Source organism: Vicugna pacos, chromosome 14, assembly GCF_048564905.1.
Source record: "Vicugna pacos chromosome 14, VicPac4, whole genome shotgun sequence".
Classification (NCBI taxonomy): domain Eukaryota; kingdom Metazoa; phylum Chordata; class Mammalia; order Artiodactyla; family Camelidae; genus Vicugna; species Vicugna pacos.
Window position 1 is genome coordinate 7,156,107 of NC_133000.1, and position 27,987 is coordinate 7,184,093.

The 27,987-nt window shown below is 38.7% G+C and overlaps 1 protein-coding gene across 4 annotated transcripts in view; it reads left to right on the forward strand.

Annotated features, from left to right (window-relative positions):
• FRY (FRY microtubule binding protein) overlaps nucleotides 1-27,987 on the forward strand; it is a 364,076-nt gene that overhangs the window by 214,102 nt on the left and 121,987 nt on the right. For all 4 annotated transcript variants that reach the window (XM_072976088.1, XM_072976089.1, XM_072976086.1 and 1 more), the window contains 8 exons: nucleotides 10,209-10,348; nucleotides 13,963-14,053; nucleotides 14,271-14,350; nucleotides 14,456-14,536; nucleotides 19,962-20,130; nucleotides 22,522-22,614; nucleotides 22,709-22,807; nucleotides 24,460-24,561. In XM_072976088.1, the coding sequence (XP_072832189.1) occupies nucleotides 10,209-10,348; nucleotides 13,963-14,053; nucleotides 14,271-14,350; nucleotides 14,456-14,536; nucleotides 19,962-20,130; nucleotides 22,522-22,614; nucleotides 22,709-22,807; nucleotides 24,460-24,561 (855 nt within the window). The remainder of the gene's footprint in view (nucleotides 1-10,208; nucleotides 10,349-13,962; nucleotides 14,054-14,270; nucleotides 14,351-14,455; nucleotides 14,537-19,961; nucleotides 20,131-22,521; nucleotides 22,615-22,708; nucleotides 22,808-24,459; nucleotides 24,562-27,987) is intronic.

Consider the following 27,987-nt stretch of genomic DNA (forward strand, 5'->3'; position numbering starts at 1 on the left):
GGGGAGCTTTCAACAGGTATCAGTTAAGACTAGGTTTGGCTGCAGATGGCATGTAAAATAACAGTATTTTGAACAAAGGTGGAAGTTTATTTCTCTGTCACGTTGAAGAAGTACAATCAGTCCAGGATCTCTGTGTGTTGTATATGGCTTCCATTCCCAAGGTCACCTCATGGTCCAGTTTGGCTTCTGGAGCTCAGCCATTACATCTGTATTCCAGGCAGCAGGAAGGGGAAATGGAAAAAGAATTTATATTAAAAAATAAACAAAAACCAGAACATCCTAACATTGCACATACCACTTCTGCTGATGTCTGTTCACATAGCCACATATACCTATAAGAAAGATTAGGAAATTTTATTTTGGGCAACCAGGTATTCATTTAAAAATGAAATACTTTATAATTAAAGAAGAAGAGAAGAGTGGCTATTGGGTATTACCTGTCTCTACTAAATATTACAGAGCCTGTTTTTGCCAAAATTCCCAATAAAGAGGACCATGTACAGTTCTGTACCTCTTTTTTCCACTATAGAAATCTCCTAGAATTTAATATTCTAGTTTGAATTTAAAAACATACACACTTAAAAGTTAAAACTTGTTATTTCCTTAAGTTTTCTATTTCTTTTCTATTTAATTAACTATTAGTGTAATATCTCTTAATTTAACCTAATTACAGTCTAATCCTGTATAAAATGGACCTGGAAAAAGGCTCCATTGCTTCATAAATGACAAGATGTTTGTACAGGACTAATATTTTTACCCTCAGTATTAGAGAAAAATGATACTCATGACTGTTTTATATATTGGAGAGCTAATCTGTACTCTTTCCCAGAATTTCACTTTTTATAAATTTGATGAATGTGAGTTCCACCCATTCATACAAGTACTTCCTGTGTGGCAGCCTTGTGCCAATTATACCAGCTTGTGGAAATAAACATGAAAGAAACACACCTGCCCTGGAGAGGCCCCCAGTCTAGTGAGAGGGACAAAGAAGAAAAGTGTATTCAGATCAGTTTTAACCTCAGACTAGTGAGGAAGCACACAGCGGAAGAACCAGGCATGGGCCAAGCCTAGGAGAGCAAGCTTTGTCCTATACTGGGGAGCCAGGGAGGGTTCCCAGTTCCTGCTAGTGAGAAAGTTGTACAGTAGTAAGAATTAATAAAAGTGGGTGAGATTTCCAATAGCATTTTGAAAATGCATACTGCCACTGATTTATTTTAAATGCCTAAATTAACTCTCAGTTCTTAGAAAGTAAATGAAAAATTGTCCTGGTAGTAAAGTTCCTTATTTTAGCGAACATTTGTTAAGTGAGTGTGTGTGTGTGCACATACTCACAAAGTCCTGTGTGGGACAAAGAGACGTAAGGACGTGGTCCCTGCATTCCAGGTAGTAAGGGAACATTAAGGAAGACCTTAATGCCGATGGGTGGGGCCTTACTGTCTACGTATCAGTATCAAAGCTAAACCCTGAGGAAACAGTGTTTGTGAATGGAGAGATCCTTGAAGTTTGGAGGCATTTTGGGAATTGGGGTGTTGATAAAGACTTGAGGCTCAAAGGAGCCAGAACTAAAACAGAGACAGTGGGACTAGAAGGGAAGAACGATGATAAGCAACATTGTGTAAGTAGAATCAACATCGATTGAGAGAAGGAGAAACAAGAGGTAACTGCAGCTTTCAGCCATGATTGGGAGCCACTGCTGTTGAATTCAACAAGCAGCGAGCGCCTGGAGCATGCCAGGATCTGTGTGAGGTGCCAGGGTTACAAAGCAGTAAGACAGTTCCTGCCCTCAAGGAATTCTCAATCCCAGGAGGAAGACAGATACCTAAACAAGTAATAGTATAATGTAAATACTGTAAGAAAGCACAGTTCAAGTGCTATGGGAACTCAAGTAAAGGAGCGGTTACGGATACTTGAAAGGTAGGTGGTTATGCCACAGGAAGAGCCATGTGAACAAAGAAGCTGAAGGTGAGAAGAGCAGAGTGCTGGGGAGGGGCCTAGGGTGGAGGTGGGCAAGCGGCTGGAGCCCATTGCTCCAGTGACTGTGGAAGCCACGCTGAGGAGTCTGGGCTGTTTTCTGTACGTAGGGAGTTCTTCAGAGGAATGCTGTGCTTGGGGAGAGACCGTAAATCGGTTTTACATGGACTGAATTTTCAGTGCGGGTAGATGTCTGAGAACTAACTGGGGCTCATTCATGGCCACCGAACAAACACTGCAAGATGAGAAAGGTAGAGGAAGTGGGGGAAGCTTATCATTAGGCAACATAGTTCATTTAGGATCAGAAAGTGGGATCCACAAAAGAGTGCCCAGAAAAAGGGTGGCCCAAAAAGTGAGGGGATCCTAGGAAGATGCAGCTTTCCAGGGCAGGGGTGGGCTCGTGATGGCAGCCTGTGCAGGGGCCCTCACGGAAGGATGAGAGGTTAGCAGTTAGGAGCTCATTGGAAGCCGGCATTGAGAAGGCCTTTTGGCTGCTCATTGCCATATGGAATACATTTTCCTATTGACAGATTAATGTTAAATAGTTTAAGAGACTCACTTTCACAGCTTTAGCTGTAGTGGCTGGTCGTCACCGGCATCAGGCCAGGCCTCAGGTGGGTGCCAGTGATGAGCTCCCTGTTTGTGATTTGTGCAGAGCACCCTGGGAGTTAGGGCCCAGCAAGCTCACCATTTTAACTTCAAGTGACTTTCTTCTGTTATCAAATATAAAGGCCAAGGCATTTTATTTCGGATTTTCCAATGAAACAACAGCTAACCTGTAATGAGTGTGGACCTGGGTAGATGGTGATCAAATGCAGCTCAGGTATCAAGTTAACCTATTTTGAAAAGTGAAAAACACCACTCGAGAATAACCCTCACTTGAGGGAGTGTGTAACCCTTACCTGGAAGAGGATGTGTTAGTGACAATCACTAGATATATTTCCACACAGATGAAAATTCTGGCTGTTGAATAAAGTAATAACTGAACCTTTATTATTTCACATACCTTCCAGCTACATATGCTTCTTGTAGATTTTCTCTGCCGTGGCTTTTAAACCTTTGCTTCTATCTGATGATGACATAAACATGCAGTGAGTGAAAGGATACAAACAACAGCACACCACATGGTGTTCTTCTGATTGAAGTACTGCTCCAACTTTGTTTCTTAAAGCAGTCTCATAGAGTGAGTGGAAGTCACTTCCTGTTTGCATCATAAAGTGTGATTACTCCCCAGAGGAGCTTGTGCTAGAACAACCCGAGTTAGAATTCAGCCCCTTGTTTCCGCAGGTGGATTGTCTTCCTATACTTGGGCGTTGCTTAAGTAGCCACCCCGAGTAGGAAGGCATTTCCAGGAGAACCTGATAACTCGTGTCACGTGCTCAGGAGAACTCAGGGGAAATGACTGCAAAGAGGCCATTGGTTGCCCGTGGGTTTGTCCTTTCTGATCTTTCACATAAACGTGTCAGCACTGTGACAAGAGCAGAAATCAGGTTTCAGGGATGAAGAAGTGAGGCAGGAAGAGGAAGCATCACCAGTATGTGGCTGATGGAGAACCCGGCCCAAAGGAGGACCCGTCAGTGGGTGAGAGAGGGCAGAGCAGGGTCAAACGAGGGCTGTGTATGTTTTCCAGAACCCTCTTCTGCTGCATGAAATACAAGAGCTTAAGGTTGTGCCTTTCGGCCAAGGGCTGTGTCCATTCTTCTGTTATAAAGTGGCTTATAACACTATATAAATTTCCTGTGTACAGTATTATGTTTGGCATCTGTGTACGCTACAGGGTGCTTACATGAAAGGTTTAGTTTCCATCCATCCCTGTTCAGCTGGCCCTCTTTACCCCATTTTGCTCTCCTGGCCACCTCCTCTCCTCTGGTAACCAATACTCTGTTCTTGGTATCTGTATGTTTGTTTTTGTTTGGTGTGTTTATTCATGTGTGTGTATGCATTCATCCTTCACTTACTTTTGAGCTCAACACCTTCTTCAGGATGGTTGAGGTTCTGAGAACCTCATGAGTTGGGACTTAAGAAATTGGTTTTTTTAACTGATTGATTGTGGTTCTAGAATGGTTACTATCTCAGTCCTTTCCCGTTTGCTTTAGAGTGAGCTGTGCCTGCAATCAACTCAGAGTCCAGTGTTGCTCCCTGTCCCTTACAGAGCTGGTGTAGACAGACATTGCTCAGGGGCCTCCACAGAAAGCATTTGGAAAGCACTGTGTTTACATCTGCTGGAGCCAGAAAAGCGTGGGAACACAAACTAAGCTGCAAGGGTTCCAGTGGTGCCCTAGATAGTTTGTGCTTGGATGAGAGAGAGTGTGGACACGGCAGTTGTCCTTGGTGTCCACAGGACGTTTGTTCCAGGTCCTCCGACCTACCTGGATACCAAAATCTGCGAATGCTGAAGTCCCTTATATAAGATGGCATAGCATTTGCATATAACCTACACATCCTCCTGTATACTTTAAATCATCCTTAGATTACTTATAATACCTAGTATAATGTAAGTGCTACATAAATAGTTAACACTATGCAAATTGTTGCCGGAGAGCAACAAGTTCAAGTTTGGCTTGAATTTGGAACTTCTGAAATTTCTTTTTTGTATTTGGAATTTCTGAAACTTTTTTTTTTCTGAGTATTTTTGATCCGTGGTTGGTTGAGTTTGTATACCTAAGAGCAATATTTATCAGCTCTGATAAGTAGAATCTGTCATCAGCTTCTGTCATTTGTTCTGTCATTAATCTAGCCTATGATCTTATTAGAGTCAAAGTGTTTTATGTCTGTGCTTGAGCTTCAATATTTGGTAATGGAAGAGGGAAAAAAGAAACAGACCTTTTTGAAGGTCTGTTATGTGCTTCACGGTCTGTGGTGTCTCATTTAGTCTCCATAGAAGCCCAGTGAGGTAAGTATTCTTAAGTCCCATTTTACAGCTGGAAACACAGTGCTTCAAACCTGGCTAAACTCATACAGTCAATAAAAGGCAGAGCTGTAACTTCAACCCCAAACCACCTGATCTTCCCAATACACTAATGAAATTATGAAAATGCAGCTTGTGAAGGACCAGTCATTGGACATGATGTTCTGAGAATGTTACTTCAAGTTGCAGCTATTTGCAATTCAGTGTGATCTATTCTATTTTGGTCAGAGCTCCATAAATTCCAGATAATTTGCTCAAACATTAAATTAACTTCTTTATGGGTTTTCTTCTAAATGTTATGTTTATGTCCTTTTGTGACACCTTAGCTTCTTAATATATTAAAAAATGCCGTCTATAAGCAGGAAACACAGTAAATAAATCTATTATAAGTCTATAATAGAACCAAAATTACTTTTTACCATCTTGGGTAGTAATAATTTTCCTGCAAAGGAGGCAGATGAAATTCTAGTGCTTCAACATTGATTCTGATGCTAGAATTCAATGCCAATCTATATAAAATGTATAAATGAAAAATATAAGCAATTAAGAGTAAAAACCAATTAGCTGGCATTGGACTTACATTAGGGTTAGTCAGTGTTTCTTAAATTATTCTCCAGTGGAACAGTGAGTTCAATAAAATGGACCAGGATGCTAAACTCAGACAATGAAGATCTTTTCTTAATTTGTAAGAAAGTATATTTAACATGTAGATTTTTATAATTTTAAGCTTTTATGATAAATTATGCTTAAGCCTTTAGTGTCTGTCATCACTCATCAAATGCTATAATCTAGCAATAATATGATAAATGATCAAGTGAAAAAAATTGCATCTAAGTTGGTTTAATAGATCAGTATTCTGTGGTATTAAATAGAGAGTACCCTGGCCCCCAGCTGCTTGGCCACCTGAACTAGTTTGAGAAATTAAACTATCAATGAAGTTACTTTAAAAGTACTCGTTAATGCACCACTCATGACAAGTCAGCCTTATTACTATAAACTATGGAACGACTCCACTGAATGTTCAAATATTTATGTGTGAAGTTTCCTTCTTTGCATTCAGCAAGTATAATAAAATGCTTATGAAAAATTAATGTCTTAGCTACAGCATAATGGACAGTCTCTTTTAGCCTATTTATATATAAAATGCCAAAATAAACATTAAGAAAACATTAACAAAGTACATTTAGTATTCCCCTCTCTCCCCTCCAAAAGAAAACACCAGTATGAAATAGTTCTGTGATTCTGTTCACTTCATCTCCTCAAGCTGCCCAGTACCTAGCTCATCTGTGATGGAAGAATATGATCATTTAAATGCAACAAGAACATCTTTGTAAATGGGCCTGCCCCTTTCAACAGCAGTACAGAGCTAGAATTCATCTCACCATTGGCTCTGCTTTCCGTAAATGAAGGAGTTGAGTAACCAAGAAGCCAGCTAGACCTTCCTCCCTTCCTGAGCTTTGAGGGCCAGGTCTTTGCAAATTCCACCCTTCCTTCCTGAAAGCCTGTACTCAAAAGGGCAGTAACAGAGAGATGGAAAAAACACACACATCCACCCCATGCTGCCCTTTCATCTCTTCTAAGATGGTGTCAGTGTATTTGCTGTGGAAAGTATGCCCAGTAGATATAATACCAAGAATGGCTTCAGGATGACTTTCTAACGGGTAGAAAAATTATTACAGCTGAGGTTTGAAGAACACCATTGACATTCTCTGTGGAGAATGTGGGTTACACCTAAGTGAAGTAGCTGAATGCTCTGGTAGAGAATGCTCCACCCTGAGAGGTTTAGGAATTTTATTAAATACAAGTTTAATACATTATGGGTATGTAGTAAATAAAGGAGCTTGTAAACAGCCCTCACAAGTATCTTTGAAAAACACTTTTTATTTTAGAATAGTTTTGGATTTGCAGAAAAGTTGCAAAGGTAGTACAAAATGTTGTCAATATACCGCGAACCCAGTTTTTCCTATTAACATCTTGTATTTCCACGGTACATTTGTTGTAACTGAGAAACCAACATCAGTATGTTATTATGAACTAAATTCTATATTTATATTTCATTTGTTTTTCCCTAATTTTTTTGGTTAAAAATCACCCCAAATGTATTTATTTAATATATTCATCACAAAGGCTTAACCAGATACTTAATTTAAAAAAAAACAGAAACAAAACAAAAATGACCCCACAGATAAAAGATACAGAGTTTTCTATTCCAGGATACCATCTAGGACACCATATTACATATTACATTGACTAAATGTAATGTTTCTTTAAGTCTCCTCTAGATTTGCACAAGAATTTTTAAATTATTGGAATGCAGTAGTAGATGCTTTGGGATTTTATTATGTATTCAATAATTAAGGAAGAATTAACCCGTGGTCAGAGACTCTGAATTCTGATCTCTTTTCCCCTCTGGGAGGAACCCCCCTCATTTCCCCGTTCAAAATATTTTAGTTGATGGTGGTTTGAGGAAATATCCTTTCTGGGGCTAGGGTAACTTTAAAGAGAACTAGTAATTTACCCACCTTGCCAGAATTATTTGCTTTCCTCTAAAAATTTATTGTTATTATATCCATGGGAAGAACAGGAAAATTTGTGGCTATGAAGGTTATAGCATGGAGGAGAAGGCTCTTTAAAAAAATTAGATGTTTTTAAGTTACAAAAACCTAATAACAGTGAGCAGGTTCACAGAGCAGGCTGAATGCAGCAGTCTGTTTATTTTTTAACTTATTTTAACCCATAACTAAAGATAATGTGCAATTTTGTGTATGTACATCTAACCATAACTGTAAGAGAAAGAACATGAAATGAACTACCAAGAAAAAGAATCTGAGGAAGAAAGCAGTCATTGTTTTGTTCGCTCTTAGAGCTTGTTTTAAAGGCAACAATGGAGGGAGGAGGGTGTGGCTCAGTGGTAGAGCACATGCTTAGCATGCACGAGGTCCTGGGTTCAATCTCCAGTACCTCCATCAAAAATGAATAAAACCTAATTACCTACCTTCCTCCAAAGAACCATCACCACTAACAAAAAGTAATAAAATTTTAAAACATTGAATTAAAAAAAGAATAGAAAGCAGTTCTTAAAAAATTAAAAATAAAATAAAGATGACAATGGAAAGTTCTGTTGAACTTCAGCGTTCATTGCTCTCGTTTCCTGCTTTATAAAAGGAGGTTAAGCCTCGCCTGCTTAACTGCAGGAATATTTTAAGTTAACTAAGGTTTTCCATTTCTTCTGCCACCTCCCTAGCTCAGGCTCTGATCACTCATGTCTGGAACTGTTACAGTAACCTCATTCCATTCAAGCCTCTGTGTGTCTGTTCTCTAAACCGCCTGTTAGCAAACCCCTCTGGTCCCCCCTACACATCACTGCTAGATTCAGCCTCCCCAAACACCATTTTTATGGGCTCAGTATCCTATTCAGAAATCTTTAGGGGCTTCCCATTTCCTAGAGAAGAAAACTGAGAATTGTTGGACTGGCATTTGAAGTACCTTTTATAGAGAATTAGTTCCAACTTAAAATGTGCAACATTATTTCCCTCCATGCTGGTATACTAAAGTCCCCATACCAGTCAGATAATTTTTTCTTTCAGTTCCTTCATTAAATTAATCATATAATCATTCTAACAAACAATTATTTTGCACCTTCATTACCAGATGATTTCCTGCTTAGGCTCCCTGCTTAGTTTCTTTCTTGACTCTGATTTCAAATTTCTGACCTTTCTCGAAAAGGCCCAGGGAAAATCCTACCTTCATTTCCCTTAAACTGCTCCCTACCCACTCCATCTGGGGATCTCTCTCCAGAGAACTCCTGATTTTAATATGCACTTTTCATATGTTAGTGTGTTCCCTCGTGGTCTTATTTTCTATATATTCCTACTTAGAGTATCAAATTGGGATCATACCAATTAAATGATCTTTCGTTTTTTTTTCACTTAACGTATCATGAACATTTTCATATCATTCAATATTTTTGAAATAGGGTTTTTAATGGTTTCATAGATGGGCTATATCAAATTCTGCCTTGTTTTAAGGCATTTACATATAGCTGGACATTTGAGTTGTTTACATTTTTTTGCTATAATAGGTAATGCTGTCCTGAACATTCTTACTCATCTTTAATTACGTACTTGAGATAAATTCCCGAGAGGGCTTATGAAGCGTGATTTTTATTAGGTTCTTGATATGTATTTCCAAATTACCTTCCAGATGTTACGCCAAGTTTTTCTTTTATCTGTAGTGTATGAACATGTCCATTTTATCACTGTCTCATCAGCATTGGGTGTTATAATTTGCTGATACTGTTTGTTAATTAAGCAATTAAAACCTATCTCACTGTAGTTTTATATATTCTGATTATAAGACCTTTATCAGAGAGGCGTTTTGAAAATATTTTCTCCCAGTCTGTGATCTGTCTTTTCATCACTTTAACAGTATCTTTCTAAAAGAATAAGCTTTTAATTTTGATAATTTTCAGTATATCGAATTACCATGGACTTTGCTTTTGGTTTGATACCTAAGAAATCCTTGCTTACCCCCAAATCACAAGGATTTTCTGCTATGTTTTCTTCAGAAATTTTATAGTTTTAGGTGTTATTCTTAAGTCTCTGATCCATTTTCAGTTAATTTTTGCATATCGTATGAGATATGGATTGAGGTTCATTTTTTTGGTGATAATTAGTAAAAGATCAGGAATCTTTCCAGGTAAGGAAATTAGAATAACTCATCTATCAAAAGCATATTTGTTGTTTAAAGAAAAGGGGGAAAGTTTGCCTTTAATGTAATACAGGGTAAATTATTGCTCCTGATTCATATCTTGAGTCTAATTTGGGGCAGACCTCAGATTATTATATGAATGATTATTGGTAGGAAACCATACACTGTATTATCGCATAGGTTATTTGTTTGGAGGATGGATCTGCTTATTTCACCTAAGCAATTAATGTAAGTGTATTAATTAATGTATTTGTTTATATAACAAGCATTTTTGAGGATCTAAGAAGTACAAAGCACAGTACTTCTTAGATGGTGTGGGAAAATAATTTCTTTACGGTCCATGAACAACCTGTATGCAGTTTACATCTGATTTTTAGAATGAAAGAGAGTCAAAGTAACTAACTTTCTTAAACCACAAAGTTGTTGTTCTGTCAGGAACATCTGTCAACAGTAAGAAACTCGGGCACTTGGGAATGTCCGAATAAAGATATTTAAGGAGAGGACTGTGATAAATAAGAAAACTTTGTAGTGAGTATGGTTTGGAGTTCATTGTGAGATAAAATTTCTCAGTAGTTGGCGGTGCCACCCATGCTTTTTATTCGCCTGTTTTTCCCTGTAGGTCATCAGCTCAATGAGCTCCCTTTCTGAGTACTGCCTGCCTTCTATTCTGCGGACATTGTTTGACTGGTACAAAAGGCAAAATGGCATTGAGGATGAATCACATGAATACAGACCAAGAACAAGCAATAAATCCAAAAGGTACGTTTCTTTTGTGTCAGGATTATGAGGATTATAGTCTTTCTTTCTTTTTTCCTTTCCTTCCTTTCTTTCTTTCCTTTTTTTTTCTCTTTTTTTCCTTCTTATTTCTTAAGAAACAAATCAAAGTGGGAGTTACAAGGCATCTAGGTCCTCCTACTTCTTCACGTACAAGCACACGCTGCAGGGGCCCCCTTGTCTGGCAGGTAGCACATTTGGGATATTAGTCACTGTCAGCTGCCACAGGTTGAAAATGCATATTCAGCCTTATTCTGACTTCGGTGAGGGAAAGGTGTAAAGGACCCCTCTGCCTGCTTCTCTCCTGGGCCCTCTCTCCTCCAGTCTGCATCTAGAGGCAGAAGGTCGGTGGCAGGCCCTGTACAACACGGCCTAGATGTTTGGGTTCACATTCGTAATCTCGATTGCCCGGTCCTGGTGCTGCCACTGATTAGCCACTTGACTTTGGGCAACTCGCCACCTCTTGCTACCTCAGTCTCTTTATGAGCAAAGCAGGGATGTCAGATTACCCCAACTCTAACTTCCCTTCCAGCTGAGAATTGTGTTTATTCGTTCTGTGGTTCCCTTCTCTTGTGATTTTGACAAGTGGGACTTGCTGCTACAGGAGCTGTTCAGCAGCCATAAAACTTCAAATTCTCATTCTGTCCAATGCAGGTGTGTCCCTGAGAATTTTAGGTAAATACATACAATTTCGTATGTTTGAAATCAACCTATTATAGCAAGGAAGCAAATATAAGAAAATTTAATGTGTTTACTTTTTTTAAAAAAACAGATTATTTTAAAAGCAGATTTCTCCACATGAATTGATTATACTTTTTTATGCTTTTAAAGACAATAAACTGAAGTTAATCACTTAGAAGAATCAGATATTAACTACTGCTTGTGAGTGTTTTATCCCTGTCCTTTTTCTTAACACCCCTAATACTTCTTAAAAATATATAAAGTTCTTTTGAAATTGAAGACCTATCATTTTACCAAATTACGTTTCACGTGAACTTATAGTTCCGTTTTGTAATATGTACAAAGGCTTGAGTTTATGCAAGATTCAACCATTTGCTTATCACTTTGGGGGAGAGATTAATAACTTTTTCATATTGAATAATACTTTTAGTTGAATGCTTTTTTAAAAAATTGAGGTGTAATTTACATACCATAAAATGCTTCCTTTTAAAGTGTTTAATTCCGTGTTTTTAGTATATTCACAGAGTAGTACAGCCATCACCACTGTCTAATTCAGGAATATTTTTATCACCTCAAATTTGGGGGGATGATAATTTTTATCACCCCATACTAATTGCCAGTCTCTCATAAATACATTTTTAATGTATCAGATTTAAAGGGAGAATTTTGATTCTGTGTCTGAAAGTTGTTCAGCTGGTATGATTAATAAATTAATGGGATCACTTTACTATTTCCCCCATATTACATTCAGCTTATGAAAACTATAACTAAAGCTTTCTGGGGATGGGGAGTGGGGCAGTTTTAGTGAGCTGAATTAAGTAAGTTTTAATTTTGTTCCTCTGCTTTGTTAGAATTTAGTTATTAAAAGTAGGTTTTTCATGAGTTGATTTCTTATGCATTGAAAATAGTAGGTTTTGGGGTTGTATTAATAATTCTTTTCAGGATATGAGAGTAATTGTTGAGATTAGATACAGAATCAGAACAGGGAAACTCAACTCTCTTGCATCTTAGTTGGCATTTTAAAGTTTAAACTAAGAAAGAGAGAAATGTTTGGGACAAAGCCAACAGAATGAGGGTCTCTAGAATATGATGTAGTTAATAAAGGGAGTTTCTGTTACTAGAAACAAGAAAAGAGGAACTTCAGGGAGAAGCCTAAGCAACTGAAAACAGTCAAATGTGATGGATGTGTGTTTGGGTTATGATTTCTAAGATTAGTATAATATCAACATTTTGACTGCCAAATAAATTTGTCGGATGCCTCTGGCTCCTGGCAGTTAGACCTCAAACCAGCAATAAAGTTGAATTCATCATTGGAAATGTATGTCTTAACTTTCATTTGAAAGCATTATTAAATAAAATAGAATCAGGAGTTAAATTTTTTTTTCTACCGAAATTTTTTTGCTACTTTCTCGAGGTCCTCTGGCCCCTTTTGAAGACCCTCCTCTCCACTGTGCTGGTCACGTTTGAGAGTTTTCCTTCCCTGTGGTCTTAAGGCTTCTTACCGTGGTGTAACCCGGGGTCAGACTTGTGGACACCCTCTTTTTAATGCAGCTCCATATGTTTTCCCCTCCCCTCCTCCATCTGGCAGTAGCACTTTCTAGTTCTGGGGGGTTTCAAAGGACTCCAGATGGATGATTTGGTCCACCGCTCTTCCTCCTGGCAGGACCGTTTGTAAATGATCCTGAATGAATGAGCTCCTACCCTGTCCATACATTTCCCCTTGAAAGTTCAAGCTGCAGCTTCCTTTGTTAACCTGCTCTGTCACCTACTTGACTTGCTCAACGCTGAGGAGTTCCTCCAGAGTTCTTCTTTATATCTTTTAAATGTCACCTTTTTCTCCTCACTCTTTTCTGACTGTAGCGAAAGAATGTTCCCTATTTAACATAGTCTTGGCTTATTTCGAAATTGTCTGCCTGACAAATCCAAATCCTGTCCTCCTGTCTCACTGGTTTTATTTAATATATGAGTACTGAGCAGTTGTATGTTTGGGAGACTGTACTAAGTACTTACATGTTTTATCTTACTTAATACCCAAGCAGACCTTACTAGAATTACTATTATTAGTCCGAGTTTATAGATGGAAAAATCACTGGTAAGTGGAAGAGGCATAATTTTAACCCAGGACTGTTCCCACACCAAAACCAGAGCCCTCAGCCGCTGTTCTGTGCTAAGGAGCTTGGCAGTCACTTCATTTGTTCATTTCCCAGTTAGCCCTCAGTCAGCACGTTAGACAAGCAGGAAGTGAAGGGGGCTGGCGTTGAACTCACATTTTTGTCCTCTTGCCGGTGAGAATTCTGCTCCCTAACTTTTGAATGGGTTCAGATGGCTCCACTTTGCCCCTCTTAACCTCCATCTGCCTTCTAATCTTTCTCTCTTCCACCACCCCTCCACTTCTTTCTTCCTCTTGTCAGTCTCAAGTGACAGAAGGTCACAAGGAAAGGGACGAGGGGAGAAAAAGAGAAGTAATGCTGATCCCTTTCTCCACCCACCGCAGTCCTGCTCTGGTTGGTAATCATATTATTTCTCTCCAATGTTGAGCTCTTTCCACAAGATCCTTTCAGTGTCTGCCTCCAGCATGGCAGCCCTATCTCGTGTTTGTTTTCATTTTACAGGTGGTAGGATTCCTGGGTTGAAAGGTACCTTGAAAAGTCCGTAAGATGAAGTTGTAGACTCACAAATAGCTATTTCAAATTGACATTGTTGAAAATTTAAAACATGAGTCAAATATTTGGATCCAGTGTTTGTCCACGGCACCAGACTGACCATAGGAATAACTTTCGCATGTATTTCCCATTGCAATCTTGTTGTCACAGAACTGGTTTGCAGTCCACTGGGGATGGGTCTTAGATTTCTGGTGAATTATATCACTCTGAGAATATTTTCCATGCCATTTAATGCGAGTATTTTAAATTTTACAGTGATGAACAGCAGCGGGATTATTTAATGGAAAGACGGGACCTCGCCATTGACTTTATTTTTTCTTTAGTGTTAATAGAAGTTTTGAAACAGGTAGGTCATAAATTTAATATTACTTTTAGATAAGACTTATTTATCTAAAAATGACTTACTTTTTAAGGCCTAAGTTTATTAAGTTGTTCATGAATTTCACATACTGGGTCATATGAATTATATTTATTGATTGCTAAAGGCCATGTATAGTCACTGGAAGTACTGATTTGATCTTTAATATTCCTTTCCAAATTAAGAGTCATCTTTTTTTTTCCAGATTCCACTTCATCCTGTAATAGACAGCTTAATACATGATGTTATTAACTTGGCTTTCAAGCACTTTAAATACAAAGAAGGGTAAAGTAATTTCTCACCTTAGAATTTTGAAGAAGTTGGGTTCTTAAAGCTAAATCAAGTTTGCTCTTTTCAGATGACCTGATTATCTAACTGTATCTTATTTAGGTACCTTGGTCCTAACACTGGCAATATGCACATTGTGGCCGACCTGTATGCTGAAGTCATTGGAGTGCTGGCACAAGCTAAGTAAGTGAGCCTCAGAGTGCTTTACCGTAAAAGCATATGTGCCCCTTCTCTGTGCCACCCAGCCCTCCTCTCAGGAAGGGGGAGGGCGTGAGTTTACAGGAAACTGCGGTTCTTTTTGCTGTGTGTGCCCTGTCTCTGAACCAAGCTAAGAGCTCCCCAAGGCGAGTACCAGGTCTTTTTCCAATTTGTTTTCTCCATTATCTTTTTCACTTGGCACTTGGGCCAGACCCTAAGAGGCCGTGGGTTCCAGACTACTGCAGCAGAGAAGGAAATGAACTACCCACAGTACTTTTCTCCCTGCCCAATTTTCCAAAGAAGTTTATCAGTTTTAAAAGTTTTGTTTTCTGTATTCCATGAGTAGGTGGTTACGATACAGCATCTGAGTAGGAAAATTCCATTCTAGAATGTCCCTTTACTATAGGCCTTACTTAATTCAACTGAGCTAAAAATGTCCCAGACTCTGTCATGGAAACAAGTCGGAAAATTCTCATTGCTAAATTTATCTGGCCCCATAACACTACTTAGCAGGCTAGAACAAAGTGGCATTAGGCTATTAGCAATAATATACTTCTTCCAAAAGTGATGTCACACCCTATTCACCCGTCTTCTTATTCAACCCTGAGGCAAATTGGGCAGGATCCTGAATGCCTAGGTTAGGCAGAGTGAGCCAGAGACATCACATAAATCCAAGCCAAGAGGCCAGCTTGGAGCAACAGTGATGCCCTGATCCTTGTGACATGCAATCCTCAGAAAGATTTTTATCTTCAAGAGATGGAATTTCCTAACTTAGCAGCATGGAAATACTCAATTTATCAAAAGACAAAATTTTTAAAAAGTACTTACTCAACAACCTTACCTAGCCAAAACATAGACAAGAACTCAGGAAACAGACCTGAAAGATGACTTATTTAATCTAATCCCATTTATCTATTCGTCTAGACTACTTACTGTTAGGTGGAAGAGAGGTAGCTACACTGACACGCCGAGAAGTAGCAAGCTCAAAAACTGACAGCAACAGAGAGAAAAGAGAAATTGGCCAAAGCATTCATATGAACTAAATAATAGAGTTATTCGGACCATTTCGCGTGAGAATGTGTTGTATTTTTTTTATAGCCCATTGTAATAGCTGTGGTTCATGAGTCATCAAGAAAGAAAAGTATGTAATGCGTTTTGGAGAGATTTCCATTGCAATTAAATAATACAAGTATTGGCTTTTTGAAGGAATAAGCTGCAATTATCTGGCAAATTAACTCATGTGTTTCTACCTCATTCCTAGAAAAGATCAGAAAAATGAGTTGTTAATATGTGTTTTGGCCGATTTGTCAGACCCTGAAAATCTCATCATGTTCCTTTGTAATTCCCTTGTGATTATCCCTGCATAACTCTCTTATATAATCATTTGGAAAATTTGATATACCAAAAATGACTTCTTATGTTTTTCTTGGTTTTTGTGCATTATGCATAATAGTGTCAGTTACTATAGAAGGAGCTTCCTTAGCTACATCGATTTTGAATTGTTGGAGAATGAATTGGGAAGCATGGTCATAATTAAGCAACATTTAAGGTTGTGGGAATTTCCATATCAGGTCAGATTTATGATCCTCCAAGCCAGTGTTTTTTGCCAACAGTGGCTTTTTTTATTTTCATGATGTCAATATTTGTCTGAATTCTGCAACGGCAGGCTATAACAAATGCCTCAATTTGAACAATGCTCCAATACTTTCTAGTCGCAAGAAAACGCCTTGGCCAGTGGGTTCTTACCATAATAAATAGTAATTACAATGATAGATTCTCAACCAGTCAATACTGAGTTAATCTTTATTGATAGACGGTATAATCTTCAACTGGTGTCATATTACAAATCATCACATTACATTCTTCTCATAAGTATACCAGGATCCTTACTTTATTGGTGCCTTAGAAAATTACTGCTCCCTTTGATCTCAGGGGGGAAAAAGGATGTATGCTTATCTAGCTAGTATAGGCTGGTTATCATTAAAAAAATAATAAACTTGAGTAATGGAGCAATTGTAATTTTAGACTTTATATCTAGATCCCAGTGGTAATGCATATGAAATATTTTCTTCATTATGACTTTAGTTATTAATGCTTAGTTTGATCTTTAAGTTTTAGCCGAATCACTAATTTTCATCTTACTAATGATAATGCACTTAATTCCTATCACCAAGGGGAAAATTTTTTTTTGCCGTTAAGTGATCTCCACCTTGACTCTTTCAGTCAATTAAGTTAAAATTGGATTTTTTTTAAGGTAAGTTTCTTTGATTAAAATCTGGTATATTCATTTAAATAGTGATAGTTGTTTATAAAGTTCATAATTTCAAAACTACTCTCTCTTTATGTGATATAATTTTAATGTATATATTCTTATACTCTCACTTTAATGGTATATACTATACATTCTAAAGCAGAAGACCGAGTAATCATTTAGTTACTGTATTTACTAAAGAATATTAAACACTAAAAGCATGGTCATTAAAAAGAAATTAATTTTTTCCTAAAATTACTTTAAGGGAAAATAGATTTTAAGCACAAATAGCTTTTTGGATTATTTTTATTTTAAAATAACATTTTTATGTCACTTGGAACTTTTTAAAGTAAAAGATAGCCATATTTATTTTTAAATGGGAAGTAGACTTTAGCCACTAACTCACGAGAATATTGAAATAGTGAGGCGTACCAATAACCTGCCTTTTCTTACCTCTCCTTGTTTCAGTTGTGAGTTAGCAATGAAAACACACTTTTCTAAGTATCATGTGATCTTTAAAACAATATAACTCAATAAATAAATAAATAGACAATATAACTCTAATCTGTAAAGTTATCTTTGTCCTTGTAAACACTCACATTTCAAAATTAAAACCATAGATAGTTTTTTTAGTGTTTGGAACTAACTTGAATTAAAATGTAATGTTAAAAAAACTAGTAGGGTTGGGAATTACTAAATTTTTATAATCTTGATTGAAAGTGTCACTTCAGCTGCTTTGCAATGCCATTTCTGCTTCCTGTTCTTCACCTATCTTTGCCTGAAGACCTCAGCTCACCCTTCACCCCAACACAAATCCCCTGTGAGATCTCCCCTAATTATCCAGAAGGAAAAAGCCCCTCATTCCCCAATGCCCCCTAGTCTCTTTAAGTATATTATTCACATAAAAAGCATGTGAAATGAGAGAGTGATCTGGTCGGGGGCATTTAACCTTCCTGAAGGATCAGAGAGATCCAGACGAAGTCCCAGGCACAAGCTAACACACCCCAGAAATAATAATAATGATTGTTATTAAAATTGCTATTATTTACATGGCTTTTGGGCAATGCTACATTGCTGCATCTTCCCAATCAAATTGTATACTATTCTAGATAGGGCAGGGGCTACACTTTCTAGCTCGTGACTGTCTGCGGTAGCTACAGAATAGTGGAAATTCTTGGAATTCAGATCAGAAGTTCTGTGTTTGAGTCTTATTTTTGTCACTTTGATCTTCCAGTCAGTTTCATCATTCATAAAATGGAAACACACTTGCTATCTGACTCAATGGATTGTAGTGAAGATAAGAATGTGAAAGAGTATAATGTGCATGGTAAAGTGTAAGACATCTTACAAGGGTGTCTAATTGTTATTCCTAGAATCACCTAAAGGGCTTGTTAAACAAGATCACTGGACTCATCCCCAGGCTATTCAGCAGGTGTGGAGTGAGCCAGAGAGTGTGTATTGCTCACAAGTTCCCAGTTGAGGCTGATGCTGCTGATCTGGGGACCACACTGTGAAAATCACTGGTCTAGACATCATTTAGCTCAGAGAGTAACAGCAGGAACTCTAGACATCATTTAGCTCAGAGAGTAAGAGCAGGAACTCTAGAGCCAGACACGTGGGGTAAAATTCTGGCTCCACCACTTATGTGCTGTGTGACGTTAGCACATTATCTATTGGAGTTGTTGTGAGGATTAAATGAGTTGCTAGATGTAAAGCTCACTGAACTTGCCACATACTGTGAGTGCTTTATGTCTACTTGCTGCTGTCACCACCATCATCATCACCACCACCACCACCACCACCATCATCCTCACCACCATCATCATCATCATCATTTTTTCTATAAGAAGTAGAAAGGAATAATGATGCTGGAATAAATTTATATTTTCTGCTCCACTGCTGCCTTAAAATCTTTTCTTACTATATGCAGCAAACAAAAAAATTCATAAATTGTTTAAAAAATACAATTATAACACATTGTTATCAAAGAAACATCGCATAACCTCCTCCACTCAAGCCAAGCACGAGAAAATTGCCGGCTCTCACCAAGCCCCTGACACCCAACTTGCCAGTCATACACCCCTTGCTGTGCCTTTTGGTGAAGCCATACCTGTGTGTTTACCACCTACTTTATATGTCCTGAAATTTCAACTTTGGGGTGTCGAGGGTTGTCGTTTCAAACTTCTGGGATTCTATTAGTTGGCCTTTAACTTGTGGAATCATAATTACCCTCTCTGATCATGCTCTCTTACTTAATTGATCTTTTGTGGAAACTCAGGCTGATTGTCTCAGGAAAAAATACAGTGAGTCTTAGAATGCTTTCCCTGTTTTTTTTTTTTTTTAACTAATAGTCAAATCAACCATCTCGGAAAGTGTTTGAATAACTTGTCTGTTCGTGATCTTAAGTGCTCAGAGAATTTGCTGCTGCTTTCTGTCCTGGGATCTATTCTTTTTAATCTTATATGATAATGTTGTAATTAATATTGTTAATTATTAATATTATTTTACTTTCAGACAATGCAAATGCGTTAAGCTCCTTGGGGACTGTGAGTTTTTACTTGTGAAATCCCATGCATGTAGTGGAGAGCTTAGTCAGCTTTTGGAGATGATTTGAGTTTTCCCATTGCTAGATTTTCCTTCAGCCTAAAAATACTTTTTTCAACAATCATTAGCCTAAGACTATAAAAGAAACAACAACAGAAAACTTTGGAAATGGATGTAAGAATATTACTTGGCATTATTTGCTGTCATTATCAGAAATATCTGGCCTTGTATGTTACTGTCCACCTGTTCACAATTGGAAACTTCAGGCCTCTGGGGTCTGTAAACATGGTGGAAATTGCTAAGCCTGAGGAAATGAAGCTTTTCGTCAGGCTCAGTTTGAGAGCTAGACCATTCTGAAAGAGTCTAAATAACCTTGGGTCTTCTCCCTGGGCTGAAGGAGAGGTTGAGCATCTGACAGAATAAGAGAAGAAAGGAGAAGACTGGATTCTTTCCCAAATCCCCAGTATCAAAACCTTTACAAGAGGACAGCCACTGTACCTCACCTGATTCGAAGGACCCCCATCACTGTGCCCTGACAGTCCCAGACGGTGGACGCCTCCATTACAGTCACTTTCCTACCCATTATTTGATCAGTCACTCATGTTCTCTTCCTAGATTCCCTGCTGTGAAGAAGAAATTTATGGCAGAGCTAAAAGAATTACGGCACAAAGAGCAGAGCCCCTATGTGGTTCAGAGCATCATCAGCTTGATAATGGGGATGAAATTCTTTCGAATTAAGATGTATCCAGTGGAAGACTTTGAAGCCTCTCTTCAGTTTATGCAGGTAATGTCTTGGGCAGGAGAAGTGAGCATCTTTCCTTAGTGTAACAGACCTGGGAGGTGAATACCCATTCACTTGTCAACATGGGAAAAAGCCCTACTTTTTTTTCCCTCGGTGATTCCTAAAGTGTTTCATAACGAAATAATTGCATTTAAGGCACATAATTTAATTTTTAAAGTCATATCATCTTTGGAGTAGGATGTACAGTGAAATCTTATCTGTGAACTTTTTTTTCTCTTTTTTTACCTATTGGCTGCCATTGTTCTGTCAATAAATATAGCTGATTTTTTACTTTTTCAGATTGATTGCACTGCATTGGCTATGTTAACATTTCTAGGCATGAGAACTTTAAATAGTGAAATCCTTTTTTATTCATAGTATAAAAAGGAATCAATTTTTAAAAATCAACCAAATCATACAGATTTAGGTGTCTACCCAGTGTTCACCATTATGTACTAAAAAAAAAAAATGTTGCTAATGAGGATTTCCCAGAATACACAGCTCTCTTAGATTTTATAGAACTTTAGTATCTGAAGGGATTTTTCCCTAATGCTATTGTGAGTTAGATTTAGTGAGGATCTTAATGAAGAGTGTAGATACAGGGGTTATGAATGTAGGTTGTGCCACTTTTATAATCCAAGGGACAGACAACAGCAAGTCATCTGTTGCTGAGGATGTAGAGAAAGTGGAATCTTCATATGCTGCTGGTGGGAATAGAAAATAGCTCAACAACTTGGGAAGACTGTTTGGCAGTTCCTCAGATGTTTAAATCTAGAATTACTGTATAATCCAGTAATTCCAAGTCTAGGTGCAATATCCAAGAGAAATAAAAATATACGTCCACACAAAAACTTGCATGCAAATGTTCGTGGCAGCGTTATTAATAATAGCATATGTCCAGGATGGGCAAATCCACGGAGACAGAAAGTAGGTTAGTTGTGTCATTTGCTGGAGAAGGGGGTGTGAGTAAGGGATTGGGGATGACTGCTATCAGGTGCAGTGTTTCTCTCGTGGATAATGAAAAGTTTCTAAATTTGACTGTGGTGAAAGATGTACAATTGTGAATATACTAGAAGCTACTGAATTGTACTCTTTAAATGGGTAAATTGCATGATATATGAACTATGTCTCAATAAAGCTGTCAAAAAAATATAGGGCCCTGTATCAAACTTCTTGGGTTTGAATTCAAGCTTCAGTGCTGACCAGCTCTGTGACCTTGGACAAGTCACACTTAACCCCTCCCAGCCTCAATTTCCTTGTCTGCAAAGTAGGAACAGTGACTCTTAACTGTAGAAGGTGGTTCTGGGCATTCTTGGCACATGATAAGCACTCAGTAAATGCTAACTATTTTTCTCTCTCTTTCATACTGACGATTTGTCTATCTACGTACTTGAATGACGATTTGAGACAGTACTTACATACATATATAAAATAACATAGGAAAGGGCCCACAATTCTGAGAACCATCAAGCTCCATTGTGTATCAGGAAAACAGTCTCAAAGACTTTCTGTGCTGGCAGTGCCTGTCTTGGACTGATGTCTTAGTATGATATTGATATACTGGGGACCTGAGTAACTGTTGTTGGCAATGGTCCCAATGTTGACTGAAAATAAGTGGTAATAGTGGATACAGATATTAACATGTCATCACAAATACATGTCGCCTTGGACTCGTCCATGAAAACAACACCTAAAAAAGACCACAGTAATTTACTGCCCTAAAGGCCAGGGAGGAGAAAGGGGCTGGCAGAATTCAGGACACGGCAAATCTAATAAATTATTCCCTGGGCAACCAGAAATACCCTTTCATAGGCAGGAGTCCACAGGCAAAGAGATCCTTGCTTGAGGATCCGTTCCAAAGGCTCCCTTGTCAGAGGTGGGGGAGGGAGGCATTCCAGACTTGCTCATGAAACTTCTGAATAATAAACACCTAAAATGTCAGGGCTAACAAGTAAACAGCTCTGTGCCGGGGGCTGTCACGGCCTAAAATAAGTTTAGTGTCTTCTGCCTCTCTTCCCATGTTGACCTTCTCTGGGGCTCTGTGTTTGGGATTAATCAAGGACCCAGGGCCCCCCCACACAGCAGGTAGTCTATAGAAATTTGTTGGAAATGAATGAAGGAACCAACTCACGCATCTGCTTGCTGGTTATAGGTGCTTTGTCCTTTCAGCGTAGTGATTTGGAGAGAGTGAGAAAACCAGCCTTGCAAAATGCCACTGAAGGTTGTTGTGAACTTAAATATAAACGCCTGAATCTAGTCATTTTAACAGATTTTAGAATATACTGTGTTAATAGGTATGATTGACTTAAGATATGTTTACTTAAATGTGTTCATACGTTTTATGTGCACATCTCAATCTTCCTCCCTCCCTTTACTCTTTTTTCTACTTCCTAGGAATGTGCACATTACTTCCTCGAGGTCAAAGACAAAGACATCAAGCATGCCTTGGCTGGGCTTTTTGTTGAAATTCTTGTCCCAGTTGCTGCTGTGAGTTACATGTTCATTTTTAAGAACGTCTTCAGATTGGATCAGAGAATCACCAGTTTCATTAGTATAACATGAACATGCACCTCTGTTTCAGGCGGTCAAAAATGAAGTAAACGTTCCCTGCCTCAGAAACTTTGTCGAAAGCCTGTATGATACCACGCTGGAACTTTCTTCTCGAAAGAAGCATTCCCTGGTTAGTAACTATGAGAAAACCCAGAACACAGAACTATGGAGACTGAAATTCCTAGGCTGAAGTCTGAGTCGTTAAGTGTTCCACAGCTGGGAGAATTACTACAGCTCCATTAGAAAGAGGCAGCATTTCAAATCTTGGAGCTTGCACCTAGTGTTGACCATGATTGAATTGTGGTAATGTCAGGGGATAAAGTCATGTCGCCTCGGGTGACCCCTCTAGTCCTAAGGATTCTGTTGTTTATTTTCAAGATTGGCTTCACTTCACTTTTATTTTAATCTCTGAGTGTTTTTTTCCAAACTGAAGGCTAAAGATTATAAAAAGAGTTTCTCTACTCGATCCTCAGAAATCTTGACTGATTAATTCCCATTCTGATCAAATGAAAGTGGAACCAGGCAGGAAAGGGAGTTGGGACACACGTGCCCAGAGGAAAGATTTTCCGAAGGCTGAGAAGACAATTTGGGGGAATGCTTTCGGACCGAAAAGCAGTATAGAGAAGTCTTTTAAATTAGCACAACCTTTTGCGCTCAGTGGTAAACGAAGCTCTGGTTTATGAATCGGCGGGTGGTATACCAGCTGTAATTGTGATTGTGTGGAGGAGGCAGGTTCCTTAGCTAGCTGGTTACTAGCATGGTTTCTGCTAGTCTTTAACGTCTGAACATGACCACCGTTATTTGGTCATGTATTCAGACTTGCTTTGCCAGGAGTGGTGACAAATTTCCTCATTTGTCTACATTCTGTGGTCGTTGTGACTGCTTTTATTTTTGTTTTTAAATTACCAGCTGGAATTAGAGTTGCCGTCAAGGGAAGCAATAGTTCAAAGTCAGTTTAAAACTTAAGTTAATAAGAAAAAACTAAGTTAATGGATTGTGAAGCACTGACTCTCATTATGACAATAGATTTTTCGCTAATTCAAGTTTAGGGGAAGGGCCAGTATTATTTTTGTTTCAGTCTTCCTTAGCCCTAATCTGGGGGGAGCCATAAAGGTGCCTGTTAATCTGGTTCAGCAAAATGGTGGTGGGTTCTGCAGAGGTATTGCTGGGTGGCCGCCCGTTAGCTCTTCCGTCTTCTCCAGTTGCTGCGGGAAGCATGCCCAGTTAGGCAGGGAAAGCACAGTAGCACCTCTGTTTATTCAGTCGTAAGCAAATTCCTCCTGTGGTTAAATTTGTCTTGGTGGGATTTACCAATGCAATAACATTTCTTTTAGGAAGCGTCCTTAATTAGGGGAGGATTGCATGCAAAAGAAAATATATACCTCTACCTCTAAGACAGGGACAAACTAGTAGATGTTTATGAGCAACGAAGCCGGCGACATTCTCAACACGAATGTGCCTTCCTGCTTGCTTTTCTGAGAAGTTTGTTTTTAAAATCCATAAGGGAAGTCTAAATCATGGAATCAGATTTCTCCTGATACATGAAGCTCACTGCACCCTATACATAACTCTAGATTAGTCCAGTGGCATCAGAAAGCACTTGCAAAATCCGCACCTCTGCACGGCACCCATTGGGCGTCGGTGTGTGATAAAGCATCCTGTGTATTCTGGCCCGTTCAGCGCTCACAGAGGGAGATGGATGGGGAGTGGGTCCTGCGAGCGTGTGTTACATGGTTGGTTGGGATATACATCATCCTGTGACCTCGTCTGCTCTCTCCTCAGGCCTTGTACCCCCTGGTGACCTGTCTGCTCTGTGTCAGCCAGAAGCAGCTGTTTCTGAACAGGTGGCACGTTTTCCTCAACAACTGCTTATCCAATCTCAAAGTTAGTATTTATCAGCTCTTTTATAAAAATGTATACGAGTCTGAGGCTGGGATGTATGCTTCTGAGAGTGACTCGTGATGTTTGCGGGGGAAATGATCCTATCCTGTTGGAACAGTGAAAAAGGTTTCTAATGTGTTTTTCTTTTAAATATCATCAGTTTTAGAAGGTGATTGGGGCTAAGAGAAATCACATCAAATGTGGGGGGAAATAATCTCCCCTAGTAAGGATAACTTTAAAGGCAGAGTTAAATGCCCCTGTATGTTCATCTATTGTCACATATTGTCTAAATGATTAAAAAAAAGGGGGGGGGATGCCGCACTTCACTGGCATAAGCATGCAAATTGATTTCAGAAGCTCACCTAAACTTTCTCCATCCTTCCTCTGACTCCCTCCAGTCTGAAAATATTTGGGAGGAAGTGTTCCATCTTGTGGGGGGTTGACCTAGTAACAGAGAAGACTTATTTCCTGTCCCCGTTATTCGTGATTATTTGAAGGTATTCCGTTCAAGCCGTATGACCACTGAGCAGTCCTAAGCTTTCACTGAACAGCTGCTGTTCAGGTAGGCAGTACAGGTGCCGGGGGATGTGAGGAATAAAGTCGTGGGCCTGGAAACCGAGGAGCCTATAGCTAGAACAACTGTAGTGATTAGCTTTAAAACTGGCTTTAAACCTTTAACACGGTGAACATATTTTAAGTTTTAGTGACCTGTTGGTAACAGTCAACTAAATGACACCGTTTCTAGTAAGTGCAAGTAGCACATGTTTTTCACACTTATTCTCAGTTGTGTCCAAAGATGTTGAATTCCGTTTACAAGTTGAATACTTGTTTCTTCAGAATTTTTGAAATGTTCTTAGTTGTAAAATCCTGTATGTGCTTAGACATGTTGCCTTGTCTTTTTTTGTTCTAAGACACTTTAGTAAAGTGGTTAAGATTAATTATATTATTTTGGCATTTACCATAATTACACAATAATCTGCATTGGTGCTGTTTTAAGCACCGTGTACTGACTCTACAAGCCAATTGTGAAATCCAAGATTGGAATCATTTATTTTCTTCAAATTGGCAGGGAAGTATAATAGCAGTGAGTATAGAATTAAGTTTTTCTGTATTCTGGAAAAGAAAATGCTTTTCACGGTATCAACTATTATATAACGGCCACTGTCAGATGTTTTGTTTAGGGATTTATCCATCTGTCATACACTTCTAACACACAGCCCAATATAATTTTTTTTGTTATTTGGTCCACTTTTAAGTTATTCAGTTATTAGTTCCAGTTAAAAATGTTACATTTTGTTTCCTCCATTTTACACAAATAGAAAATGGTCATTTTGTTCAAAACCAAAAAAAGAGAAATGATTAAGAATGTTCATTTTTTTTCTGTATGTATTATGTTAAATGTGTTTGTGATGAATTTTAGTTAGAATTAAAATAGTGGTTTTGTGTGGCAATTTACTCTTGTGGCCAAAAAGACCAAAATTTTCTGTGTCCAGAGTTGCTTTTGAAATACAGCAGCATAAGCTTACTTTGAACTTAATCGCTTCAAAGTTAGAATATTGTTTGAAGCTCTGGTCAAAGCCCACCAAAAAGACTTAACAGCAGGGTTACCGGCAGCCCTCGAGAGAAGCGGGGCTACGCGCTGATGGTGTTTCCCTCTGCAGACGTCTCAAGCATTAGGATTTCTCAAAGGGCAAGGAAACGTGATCAGAAAGAGTAGAATGGGTCAGCAGTATAGAGAGACTGACCCACGTTCCAGAGCTCAGCTCAGTTCACCGGTAATTATGAACTGTATGAGGGGCTAGGGAAGGTGTCGGAAGCGGGAGAGATGAGGGGAGTCTGTTGTATAAACACTAGATACAGAGTCCCCTGTTCTTGAGGGGCTTGGCGTTTCACTGGGGGACATCTAATGAAGTTTCAAACTGCATGATGCAGACAGAGAGGGTTGGAAAAGGTGGCAGCAGGGAGACACCTGTGCCAGGTCTAGCGGTTCGGTACCCTGTGAAGCATGAAGAGGTGGCTATTAGGCAAAAGAAAGACACTGATATTTCTCTTTATGGATAATAAATTACTGGAATTCACCTCCTCAAGGGTAAAAGATATAAGATCCTTGATGAGTTCCAATTGGAATAAAATTATACCACACATATTTGGAACTAAGCCCAGTAGGGATTAAATTGGATCATTTAAAAATGTCATAAATTGTGAGGGGGGTTTGGCTCAGTGGCAGAGCACATGCTTAGCATGCACGAGGTCCTGGGTTCAATCCCCAGTACCTCCATTAATTAAAGAATAAATAAATAAGCCTGATTATCTACCCCTCCTCAAAAAAAAAAATGCCGTAAATATACAGAAGACCTTCCAAACCTCAAGAGTCTCAAAAAGGAAGAAATATCTGGGGAGAAACTAGCATGGCTTCAAGAGTATACTTTGTCTTGAATGGCTTCAGTATTTTGTAGAATGCAGAGCCACCTATATCATTTCAAAAGGACCTCCAATCCAGCTCTTTCCTCTCTTCACCATCCCCCTTTTTCCCTGCAGTCCCCTCCCCCACTTGTCTCCCCACCCCATACACAGGCTCCAGTATGACGAACCCAGTGTTTGAACGCTGCATATTGAACTTGGCAGCCACCTTTGATGTGCTTTGTAGAGGAGAGTCATCAAGGTGGCAGCCTGACATAGAGCAGAATAGAAAAGTGTGAGCAGGAAGAATCTGCTTTCAAAGTAAACAAGCTCTCAGATTCACCGCTCATTAACGTCAGTGTCCTTGTTTATCCTCAGTGTCAGTCTCTCAGAAGCAGGAGGTTTTGGTGACACAGACCTGAAGCCTTTATTTACACTTACTAACTCGGTCAACCATATATTAGCAATATATCCTTGTGAAGTGGTGACAAATTTATAACACCTTCTCACCATGACCTTGACATCTTTTAGGAACTCCTGGTCAGTGGTGACCAATACTTTTTTCTTCAATGCGTTTTATGTCAGAATCTGAACAGATTGAGCTATAAAAAACTGACATATTCCCTTCATAGCTGCCTTATTGTATCTAATTCCAAAAAAAGAAATAGGTTTTTAAAACCTGACTTCATATTATTTTTATTTTTTGTCATGAATCCTCCTTTATTAACAGTTCTTTTAAAATGCAGTAATTATGAAGTCTTCATAATAACTATATGCTAGTTTCTTATGCTCAAAAATGGGTGTAATTAGGAGAATCTTTAAATTTCTTTTTTCTTATAATAATGAATATGATATACCAGTGAGGGCTTGATTATAAAAACAAAACAAAAACCAAAAACAAACCTCAAAGTTAAGAAATCTATTTACTGTGTAATTAATAGCAACAAGAAGCCTCATTAATTGGAGGTCTGTCGTGAGCCAGGCCAGTGGGAGGGCCTTTAGACACATCATCATGGATTATCATGATCA